At 32.4% G+C, this 12,928-nt stretch overlaps 1 protein-coding gene across 1 annotated transcript; it reads left to right on the top strand.

Annotated features, from left to right (window-relative positions):
• The first annotated feature begins 898 nt into the window (after nucleotides 1–898).
• LOC133204834 (collagen alpha-1(XXI) chain-like) lies at nucleotides 899–12,145 on the top strand. Its single transcript, XM_061340578.1, has 5 exons — nucleotides 899–934; nucleotides 1,409–1,477; nucleotides 7,392–7,464; nucleotides 10,395–10,949; nucleotides 11,922–12,145. Exons 1-5 carry the CDS (start codon nucleotides 899–901, stop codon nucleotides 12,143–12,145), a joined length of 957 nt encoding a protein of 318 aa, XP_061196562.1.
• Nucleotides 12,146–12,928: the final 783 nt, after the last annotated feature.

Genomic DNA, 12,928 nt, shown 5'->3' with positions numbered 1-12,928 from the left:
ATCCTTGGTTATTATATTTAAGCACTTTGTTTATTTGCTAAATACCCAGGAGCAGAGAAAAGGATTTTCAAAGAAATAATGCATTTTCGCTATATAATCAATAGAGCTACACCATAAAATACCAGAGCCCCTGACCCAGAGATTATGATATTCACACATCTGGAAAAGACACCGTTGCTTATCATAAGTATACACTTATTTATTTGCCTAATACCCAACAGCAGGGAAAATTTTCAAAGAAAAAACACATTCAGTACATAATCAATGGATCCACCACCACCAGAACCTCTGACCCTGGGGCCACAAATTTCACAATTTTGGAAGAGGCATCCTTCCTTATCATTACCAAATTTTGGTAGAGGGCTCATTACAAACATGACAACAGTTCAACTGCTTGATGTCCAGCAGTAAAGATTTTTTAAGTTGCATTAATTTTGATGGTTTTAACCCCCACCCCTCAAGCCCCAGGAGGGCAGGGACCATGAAATTCACAAGTTTGTTTTGCTCCCATCATAGATGCATATGCCAAAATTGGTTGAAATTTGTTCAGCGGTTCCAGAGAAGAAGATGAAAATGTTCAAATGTTAACGGACGACGCCGGACAAAAACGGAAATAGGTCATCTGAGTTACTCAGGTGACCTCAAAATATGTGATCTCTCTTTCCTTATATCACTCTCTATTTTGCATGGCACACATACATAATTTACAAAAGTTTCAAAAAGAAATTAACAATATGGTCACGTCCATGTAAGTTGAGAAGAGTTTAAAATGCCTGACAAACATGTTCGAACACAATGTCCTAGTTTGAAAATGCTACCTTAGAAGTTATGTGACGGAGTTTAGTATTCACAAAGTCACCTGAGGTAAGAAATCATGTTCTGAATTACAATATCCAACATGTCAGAACCCTTAGTTACAACAGAGACGGCGAATGTAAGAGTAAGTTTTTTTCTCTTTTAAACTATAAGCGCATGTTTGTGTATAATATCCTTTTGACACAACTTCAAGAATGCAAAATTACAACTACTGTTAAACGGAGAACAAGAGACAAACATGCATTGACTAAGTGTAAAATTAGTAAAAAAAAAAAAAAAAAGTGGGCGTCCTAATTATCGTTTGGAGATTCAAGAAATCGTGATTACCCCGCCTATGAAAACAGATTTGTACTTTGTAAACACACTTTTATTTAGTGTTATTACGTAAACTTGTAGATTGGATGTTGACCGTTCCTGCAATTAAAAGAAAAGTGCTCGTTTAGAAAGTTTATTTTGTCGCAAACTTCACGTCCTTAACAAAACGATAAAAAAAAATTGACAAAACGGACCAATGACGAAAAAACCTATTTCCAAGTGAATGAGATGGGGATACAAGTTCCAGCCTTTAAATCATTTTTTTTTTTCATATTAGACCATTCCCGGTACACTTAGAGAACAGGCACAACACTTCGTATTGTCTATTAACGAGAGAGAAAAGAGGGTACATCTCTGGTGTAGATATGCTGAATGTCGAATTCAAAATGTTGAATTTTATTAAACCGCTTGGGAGCCTCTATACTTGCATGATTTATTACAACAGAATCCCTTTCTTTCCATTCACTTCAATAACCTCGTGTTTCTTGCATAACTGTCACAACTGACACAGTAACTTCTCCTCTTACTCAAACAAAATAGACAAAGAAACCTTATTCTTCGTTTGTTCGAGAATTCAACGAAAGATTCACGAACAAATGAAGTTCTTGCATGCATTGTTGACATGTTAAGATGCAGAGAAACAAACAGCGGATATTTTTGATTTCTTTATTGCAATGGTGACTGCTATCGGTACAACTGAATTGTCTTAATTTCTTCGATATTCTGCAGCAGAAACCTATTATTCTTTGAGGATGTTGATATGGGCGGAAGAGCGAAAACAGATGTAGAGACAGTGAGATGGAGGCGATTGTCTTTTTTTTAAAGTTTTGATATACCGATGAGACACCGGAAACATCATCACTGATGCCGATTTGAACATTTGTCACGTTGTATCTGGATTAATAATGCTCCATTTTTTAGAATGATGGATCGGATGTGGTCAAGAACTTATGACCTCCAAAGGGACTGCCATTTCCTAAGCGATGGCATTTACCCGCCCGGATATCCTATAGTAACCCCTTTTACAGCAGCTCAAATTCGCCGTCAGCCACAAAATATCCGAGAAGAGTGCAAACGTGTTAATAAAAAGACTTGAAAGTACAGGGATTACATCGAGCACGCTATTCATTTAGTAAAGATTTTTAAGGTTCTATCTGTTCAAAGTGATATTTGAGACAACAAATCGGTGATATTGATACCTTTTGCCCATGTCTAGCGGTTGCAAAACAAAATTAATTTTTGACATAATGTTCCTTTAAATTACCAAAATTAACGGAAGTTAAATGAATTAGAACTAATTGATAGTCACATGCAATCATATTAATGAAAATAAAAGTCAAAAGAGTAAGAAATCTAATTCGCCCGAACAAAGAACTAATTAGTCTGGACGATGAATTTATTCATCCAAACATAAATATAATTCGCCCGAACGAAGAACTAATTCGTCCTAACGAATACCTTATCTGTTCGAAAGAATAGGTTTTTTAGGTCACCTGAGTCACTCAGGTGACCTATTGCTATCCGTTTTTGTCTGTCACGTCCGTTAACGTAAGCGTGTCGCTTCTCAAATTGTGAATCCCCCCCTCCGGGTCAGGGGTTATGGTGTTAGAGCAGGGCTCTGTGGATTATATAGTGAAAAGGCATTAATCTTTGAAAATCTTCTCTGCTCCTGGGTATTGAACAAACTAAATACATGGTTATAATAAGCAAGGATGCCTCTTCCAAAATAATGAAATTCATGGCCCGAAAATTGGAGGTTCTTGTGAAAGGGGGGGGGCTCTTTTGATTATATAGTGCAAAAGTATAATTTCTTTGAAAATATTCTTTTCTGCTCCTGGTTACAAAGCAAAGGAACTAAGTGTATACTTATGATGAGCAAGAGTGCCTCTTCCCAAATTGTGAATTTCATAGCCACTGGGTCATGGGTTCTTGTGTTCGGGCGGGGCTCTATTGATTTTAGTGAAATGCATTATTTCTTTGTAAATCTTCTTCTCTGCTACTGGGTAGTAAACAAACTAAGTACATAGTTATGATGAGCAAGAGTGCCTCATCTCAAATTGTGAATTTCATGGCTCCTGGTTAAGGGGTTACGGTGTTAGGGTAGGGCTCTATTGATTATATAGTGAAAATGCATTAATTCTTTGAAAATCTTCTTCTCTGCTCCTGGATATTATTTAAACAAACTAAGTGCGTAGTTATGATAAGCAAGGATGCCTCTTCCAAAATTATGAAATTCATGGCCACAGGATTGGGGGTTCTGGTGAAAGGGGGGGGGGGAAGGCTCTATTGATTATATACTAGTGACAAAGCATAATTTCTCTGAAAATATTCTTTTCTGCTCCTGCTTATAAAGCAAAGAAACTAACTGTAAAGTTATGATTAGAAAGAGTGATTCTTCCAGAGTTTCCAGAGTTTCATGGCCCCTGGGTCAGATGTTCTGATGTAGGGGTGGGGCTCTATTGATAATATAGTGAAAATACATTAATTCTATTAAATAATTCTGTCTGCTCCTTAGTGTTGAGCAGATAAATAAAGTGCATACTTATGATGACCAAGGGTGCTTCTTACAAAATTTTTAAAACTTGTGGTCCTAGTGTTTCGGGGGGGGGGGGGGGGGGGTTCTATTGCTAATGCAGTGAAAATGTGAAAACACCTTCAACTAAGTACATAGTTATGATGAAGGTACCTATTCAACATTTGTGAATTTCATGACCCTGGGTCATGGGTTCTGGTATAAGGGTAGGGCTGTGTTGAATCTGTAGTGAAAATGCATTATTTCTTTGAAAATCTTCTTTGGTCCTGGGAAGATTGGAGTCAAACATAGTAAATGTTTTAATAAGCAAGGGTATTTTTCCAGATTTTTGAACATCTGGATCATTTGGTCAAGTGTTTTGGTCCAGACCAGGGGTCTATTAATTTGTATTCCACTGAGAGAAGTTGTTCCCCTTTGCCATTCACTTCTTACAATTAATCACTGTAAATAATGTATTTGAAAGGTCAATAGAGTAAAAGAATGATGCAAGAAGTTTTATTGTATAATACAAAGAGTATTTTCAAACTTTTAATGACCAGGTACACTTGTAAATACATGTAATAGATAAATAAAAATGAGACAAAAATAACTCATTAAATGTTCTTCTAAGACCAAGAGAGGCCAATGTGAGAGGTTTTAATATGGGGTTAAAATAGTACAGAAGCACTAATAGTTTATTAATATTCTACATGGTGATAGTGATAAATGGGGGACAGATTAAAACTTAATGTATGAGTTGTTACTGTACACTAAACTAATTATTTCTTGATCCTGATCATCCTATTTCTCTTGCTTTTGAGCAACAAAGTTTCATCTATCAGTTATTTCATACTCCGTGGATCCTCTAAATTGTTGTATTATACTCAGGTGACCGTTAAGACCATTGGGCTTCTTGTTTTTATATCTGATCCTTCAGCAGAGCTTACTTTAATCTCCCAGGTAGAAATGTGCTCAACACTTCTAAAAATTACTTTCTTTTTTTTAAAAAAAAAAAAAACACCCTTCCTTTGATTCATTTGAAGAAATTTATTGTATCATATTTGATCTAACGTTGTACAATTTATATATGAAAATGATCAGAATGAAGAAGAAAAAGATTACAATATAATATTATACATGTACCAAAAAATTGAATCATAACAATTCACTTCATAACCTGACTAATGCTACCTAGAAACAGAAATATTTTAAGATAAAAGAAACTGATAATTGCATGTATAATGATGAACACTCTTTATAACAGAAGAAAAGGTGCACATTAGCATTCCATTAGTTGTATGCCTATGAAAATCAAAAACATTTAAAGGGTATTTTACGAGTTTCAGTCCATTCACGTCATTTATTACCAAATCGTTGAAACTAAGATTTGTTACTTATATGAATTTCTTAACAAATAAAATGATCACCAATAAAAAAAGTAAACTATTAGGAATTGATATTTTCAGTGAAGGGGAAATAAAATTTTGAAAAGAAAAAAAACTAAATAACAGATTGCATGCAGGCTCACATGCCCTCCCAAATAAAACCAAAGAATGGTAAACAACTTTATGTACTTATGGAAAAAATGCAAAAATTAACAAAAAATAGAAATGGGCAGCTACGAATTGAAATATACATTCTAATATTATATTAATGATATTGTGTATTATTTTTCCTGTCAATTTATAAATGAATTTAAGATTAAAAATAAAATAAAATCTTTATTAGCATCAACTTCCTTCAGTGAAAAGGTGTTAAACAGCTACAGATTGCTTGAAACAACGTTTTCAATGTGGTTTGTGCAACTGAACATATAATCCTATCAGTTATTCCACAGAGAGCAAATGAAGCAGAAATTTGGCTATTTATGTGCATGGATTTTTTTTCAAGAAGTAATTTTTATTAAACACCAAGGGGGTGGAGAATGTTCCTTTGTAATAAAAGCCCCATTCGTTCTCTTATCTGAAAGCAGATTAAATTTAGTTGACCATATAAATGTGGGAAAGCCGATGAATCGATTCGAAATGGATTTTCTAAATCGATTCCTTATATAATTTGTAATACGTGTACTACAAATATATTTAACACCAATTTTCAGCTATTCACTGCTTATTGTAAAAAGCTAAATGTTAAATTCTTATGTAATTGATTAATACCTGTACCAGCAAACCTCCAACTTGATAATTGCTTATTGCAATTATTCTATACGGGGGATAAGGGGTATTAAACTTGTCAGTAAATATTAATATAGAGATTTATTTTGTGATCGTATTGTATCTGTAAATCCATGCATGTAGGATTAAATTATCTAGATTTCATTTTGTATCATGGATTACAAATTGCTCAAAATAATCGGTGAAGGCAATTATATAGTAGTTGAATGTTTGATGTCATAAAAATCCCAATCTTAGGTGTTTTTCATGTATCATGTGCTGTTTTACAATACGGTGAAATATTACAAAGAAAAATTAATTACAAAGACAAATTATTTAGTATTTGGCTCCAGTCTTTGGCACTCTTTTTCCAGCTCTTCAAAGTCTTTTTTATTTAAATATTTTCTAAAATTTTAGAATGTGTAAATGTAATATGTATTAATGTGCAGCATGTAGACTGAAAGTACATATACACATATGGTTCCGAGCCTTTTTTTTCCCTTTTCCCTCCCCCCACTCTCCCTTTTTTCTCTTTCCTTTCCTTTTTCCATTTATTGTTCATTTCCCCTCTCTGTACTCTGTATCATCTTTAAAAATTAGTTTAAAATGCATGTCTTTGTAAAAGTTGAAATATATACCATTGTAACATTTCATGATTTGTACCTTGATCTCTAATGGAGAAATATAGGCCACTTTTGCCTGCTGTTCAATCCATGTTCATTAATATTGTATATACTTCATGTATATCGTGAATAAAATACTTCTTAAAGGAAACGAACACACTATTTTCTGACTTTTTGTAAAGGTATCTCCCATCAACAAATAACCCAGTTTTTGCATACATTCGACGCTGATTAAGTGTTTTGGTGGCGCAACAGCCAAGATTTGATTGAATAGAAAATAATCTTATTTTTGGTCATTAATTTTTTTCCAGGAGCGGTGATTTCAATGAGGCGGGAGGCAATTCCAAACAACAATTTTATTTTGGTCTTGAGCCTTTGTTTTTATTTTTTATTTTTACTGAATTTGACTACGGAATGTTCCGTCTACCTGATGGGTGTGACCAGTCAATAGAGGATGCTTACTCCTCCTAGGCACCTGATCCCACCTCTGGAATTTCCAGGGGTACGTGTTTTATGCCCCCTTCACAGATTTGTATTGTTTATAGATTTTTTTTTTTTTTGAGATCGATCACTGTTCATTATCTTAACCTTTTTCATTTCTCTCATGGATAATTCGAATTTGAAGCAGTTTTTCAACTTTCTTCATTCATGAATTTGAATTAATCTCCTAAAAACTGTCATCGATTGCCCGTTTACAGTAAATGTTTTACGTCCTTTGCTACCCTTCAACTAGGCTGGAGAATGGAACTCAATTTCGCAAAACTTCAAATTTAATCAATGATATAGAGAAACAGAAATATGTATTATTGACATTTTAATATCGAGGTAAGATATGATTAATACTTTTTCATAAATTTGTCAATCATATGGAGGCTGGAAGTCGACAGAAATGGTAAAAAATAAAACTTATTCACAATGAAATATTGAAATTAAATTTTTAGATATACTTTTAACATATAACTTTCTTTACAGGGAACGTATATATTTTTCTGCTTTTGTTTTCTCATATTGTCTGGAACTCATGTATCAGAATCTAAAAAGCAAGGTAAGTGCCATGTAATATCTTTTTTGTAGAAAAGATTTATACATAACTAGTACCTAAAACTCCAAATTTTATAAATGCAAAGAGGTAGGTCTATCATTTAAGGAAGTAGTTTACTTAATTACTATGAGTAAATATCTATTGGTATGTAAACATTTAAATTAAACCTAGAATAACCAATCAGAAACTTGTTTTATTCTCATTAGGTCCAATTTTTGTATATTATTGGTGATGTTAAATCGTGACTATCTACCTCTCCTTTGAAATTTAACATAAAAACAAAGCCATATAACGAAATTCATGAATGCATAAGAACATATGAAAATAACTTAGTTTTAATTAAGTTAGAATCTTATAATTAGAAAAGAACAGGCTCCGGGGCCATAAAACTTAGATCAGCTAACTTTTCAATTCAATCTCACTTTTCCACTTTTAATTCCTTTTGTTAAAGTGAAATTGAGATCAAAAGTGAGCTCATCTAAGTTTTATAGCCCCGGAGCCAGATCTAGACACTCAAAGGCAGACGAATTATAAATGGAATCCTTACACCATGATCATTTTTCAGCTAACTTAATAACTATGAGGATATACAATTCTTAACTTCAAACTGGTGAGTCATTCACATTGCATGTAACTCAATGCCTTTAAAATGCACTGTCAAATCATTTACTTAAGTTTCACTTAATTTTGTGTACCTAATTCCCAGTAAAGCATGTAATATCAATTATTTTTCGCATGTTTTGATTTCTTTCGTATTTTACCAACATTATATTTATCAATTTTAATTATTTACACCAGATTTTACCTTTGCATCTTAATATGGAATTAGCATAACAAGACATTTTAAATGAATAAACATTGGAAACCCCATTCCTGCATTCACGTAGTGTATTTTCGAAACAATCAACGAATAATAAGGAATGTATTTGAGTGGTGCTTTATCCTACAGATTAAAACTATATGGCATTGACTTTTGCATTTGTTTTTTTTTTAATTGAAACTTTCACACATATTACAAATACATGTACAAATTTATATGTAGATATATGTACAAAACAGAATCCGAATACGTAATAGTTTATTAAGAAAGAGAGAGAGAGGCAAGCTCTAACTTGACGTTTTGTCTTGAACATACTCAGTTTCAATTAAGCTCGCAATTGAGAAAGAAAAAGAAAAAAAAGAAAGAAAAACTAGAAACAGTGCAGTTTTGAGGGATTCACTTGCAACATATTAAAGTGATTGCCAAAAAAAATCAAAAAATTGAAATATAACAACCCATTTCTGCCAGAAAGTGTTATAGTCAGTAAGTTTTTTTTATCATCTTTTACAGTGTATTTCAAAGCTGTAAAATGGGATTTAAATAGATTTAGAATTTGATGTTTTGATCATTACATTAATAACTGTACATCTTATTATACAAAATTAATTAAAATTATCAAAATGAAAAAAGTAAAAGACGTAATGATAATCTTTATCTTTTTATTCCGATGTTGATTATACTAGTTCAAAAAAAAAGACCAATGTTTTTTTTTTATTATTTTCAAAGGTCACAAGAAGAAAATAAATTCGTTTAATTTTAACTTTAAATAAAAAAAAGAGAATCTGATCGAATTCAATATTCATTCTACTTCAAACAGAACACATGCTAACCGGCCAGATTTATATAGTATTGACTGTTACATGTACATGGAAGTAAAAGGGTTTTCATGCATTTTTGGTTTCTTGTGATAATATATAAGTACATCCAAAGAAGAATTAAATATCGTCTGTAATTATGTTCATCGAAAGTCATCTTCAGTTTGTATACAATCAAAAAAGTTTTAAGATTTGTGGATTTTGTGCAGATAAGTTACTATTGACTCTTGGCTTTTTAATGTCAAAAAAGCACCCTTCGTAACCGCTTAGATACAGAACAATTTAAAGTTCTTTACTAATCTTTTTAATGGTAAAGATTAACATGATAAAATTTATATAAGCTTTAAATGAGAACATTTCCTACTTGATATGTCTTGTTTTTGTAAACAATTTGAAACTTTCAAATTTGAATTAATTGATTCAATACTTACCGACTTCATGTCTTCTACTTAATTCCACTTAATAACAGATGATACAGACAAAGAAATGGATGACTGGATTGATATACATTTTTGGGCATATTTTGGTTGTATACAGCACAAATATCAAATTTCTAAAATATAAAATTGTAACTTTCTATATATAATGTTCCAAAGTCTACCTTTCTGCAATAATCGTTATTCATCTATACAACTTTTTATCCTTCTATAGGACATTATTGTGAAATTTTGAAAGAAAAAGTAAAATCTATGCGGTTAAAGTTATCCATTTTACTTACATAAACATAAATTTAGTTATTTTCATGATTTTTGAAAAAAAGTTTGTATAATCTGTCCTCCAAAAAAATAAAAAAAACATTTAAAGAGACTAAATAAAAAAAATGTGCCTCTTCTATACTTCACATTGAACATCATGATATTTTGTAGAAGAATAAAGTAGAAATCATAATTAAATTAGTGAAAATTATGTCATCTCTATAGATGTCAATCATTACCTTAGAAACCCCAAATTTGGATTCCATTTTCTGCACTTTTGTGTAGTCTTTTTAAGAAGGAATTATTATATTTTTAGGTATGTATTTACAACACAATGTGCAGGGAAATTCCAGGAAAACAAACTTGGAATAATGTTTCATGCACAAGAACAAATTGAAATGTGATTATCACTAAAACATATGAACTGTAATTTTTCCCTTTGCAGTCCATTACAAATTAGCATAAAAATTATCGTAAAGTTAAAAAAAAATCATTTCTCAAATTTTCTTCAGGGTGAATTGTTTTAAACGTTTAAGAAAATATGAGATAATCCAATATGCTTTTTCATTAAATGAAGATACTTTTTAAATTTATGTATTGTAGAATGCAAAACAGCCACAAAAGATGTAGTATTCTTGCTAGATACTTCGGGTTCTGTTGGGGCTGTGGCGTTTGAGGAAGTTTTAAACTTTACAAAGGCAATCGTTTCGACATTTAGAATTGGTCCACAAAACACCCTGGTTGGAATTGAAACTTTTGCTTCAATTGTGCATCATCAATTTGCTTTGGATGTTAACAAAAACATGGCAACCTTACTGACTGCAATCGACAGCATACCGTATCAAAGCGGTGGAACGAATATAGTAGCTGGTTTGGAATACGTTATCAAAAATAGCTTCAAGGCTGGTGGAAGAAGAAATGCAGATAAAATTCTTATTTTAGTCACTGATGGTCAAACATACTCCCCAAATGCAACGGCAATGCAAGTGAAATCGCTGCGTAAAACAAATATAAAAGTGTTCTGCATTGGTGTTGGACTTTATGTTGATCCAAAAGAACTTCAACACATAGCTTCGGGTGCGAACCATACATTACTAATTAAGGATTACGACTCACTTTCGAACACGATAAGAAAACTTCACGCGGCCATATGCAAAGGTAAAAAGCAGTATTTTGCAAAATAATATAGTATTAGTTTAATTGCTACTTTAAAATTGAAAACATAAATTGTATATGAAAAGTTGAAAAGCCTTTCTGTATAATTAGATATCCTTCAGGAGTCGACTACACCTCATGTACTTTCAACAACGAAAAGAACTGCTGCAACAACAAATATTCGTAAATTTACGAAAAGAACAACCACCCTACACTATGCATCGACAACAGTGCCAACTACATTTACAACAAAGATAAAACCAAATTATGTAATTTCGAAAACTCGTTCTCCAAGTACAGTTAAACAAGCTTTGATTTCAGTGCATGCATTTCCAACTACGAGAAAAACTTCTGCAACAACAAATATCCATAAATTAACGAAAACAACCACCACAGATCATACATCGACAACAGTACCAACTACACTAACAAATATAAAACTAAGTTCTACAATGTCGAAAATGCGTTCTCCAAGTACAGTTAAGGAGGTTTCGACTCGTGCTTACATTCAAACACTGAGAATGACAAAGTTCGTATCACCCATTTCTGTTAAAGCACATAACAGAATATCAACGACCAAGCAGAGCGCAACAGAAGAAAGGAAAACACGTACAACTATCCATACAAGACAAAAAACAAATCTTGAGACAACCAATTCAGGTACAATTAAAACATTAGAAAGATTAACTAAAAAATTTTCACCTTACTTATTATAAAACTTAGACAGCTTGATTATAAATGCTTGTTCTCTTGCATTTATCAGATTAAGTACAATCAGTTTCAGTTAAGTACAACTAATGTGTCTATTTGGATGCTTACCCAGCAATTATGAAAATGCTTTATAATGAAAAAAAATGTTTTTGTACTTAAGTGAAACATACAGATACTAGCACATAATAAATGTAAATCAAAAAAAAAAAAGTTTATACATTCCAATGATTCATAACTTTACGTTTTGCTGTGTTAATTGTATAGTTTCAAGAAACAGAAAAGCACCAGTGTACCTACGAGACTTCATTCATGGATTTGAGTATCTAGAAGTGGCCATTCTTACTCTTGTTACTGTCATCGCTATAGGAGCCTTTGGTTGCTGTTGTCGATTCTGTGTCCTCTTTGCCAAACGCAGAGAAAGAGAGGAGGAAGAAAAGCCAAAACGACAACAACCCTGTAAGCGTCCAAAAGACTGGCCTTCTTATTAACATAATGAGTAAAATACTTAATAGTTATGCATTGTTATTCTTAGTCGTACAATAAAAATTTCAATCGTCTTTTAGTGTATTCTTTTCTTTTTGCTCAGTCATTTTGTTCTTATTGTGTCGCCTGTAGAGCAGAGCGACTTTACCCTGTCTGTCCATCTGTAACACCTTATATCTCGAGAACTGAAAGGTATGGATTTGATATTTTGCGCATATATTACTTGACACTATGGTCATTGTAAAATACCATTGAACTTGACTAACTTTTCAAAATAGTTCAAAATGCCGAAAGGATTTTAAATTTAATCTCCTACATTGTAAAGGCCTAAGAAAGACCCCCTATTGATTTGAGGTCAAAAGATCATTATTCATACGTTTTCCATATAATTTTCTTCATTAATAAAATTAAATACCACAACTCCCTTTGGCGTAAAAAAGGCCCTTATTTATTTTGAGGTGAAAAGGTCGAAGGTCAGAAATTCATATATTCTTTCTGTGTAACACTTTTGTTTCCAGACTATATCGTAAAAATCCCCTAGAAACTCTGTGGCCTCAAAAACCCATATTAATTAAGAGGCCAAAGGTCAAGGTCAGAAATATTATATTGAATACATAATTTTCAAAAAATGATAATTTTATGATAGTTTTTATGTGTGTGTTTGCAACGAAACTTGAGGTCATGAGTTTCTTAAATTTTAAAAAAAGAATCCTATTGACTTTTCGGTCAAAAAGCTGAAAGGTCAGGATTGGTCACAAAGGTCACAAACAGTCCATCACTGAGTACAC

This window comes from Saccostrea echinata, unplaced genomic scaffold (assembly GCF_033153115.1).
Source record: "Saccostrea echinata isolate AGI-Se365-2 ecotype Australia unplaced genomic scaffold, CSIRO_AGI_Sech_v1 ptg000054l, whole genome shotgun sequence".
Classification (NCBI taxonomy): Eukaryota; Metazoa; Mollusca; class Bivalvia; order Ostreida; family Ostreidae; genus Saccostrea; species Saccostrea echinata.
Note: the sequence above shows the minus strand (reverse complement) of the source record. Positions and strands in the feature narration are given on the sequence as shown.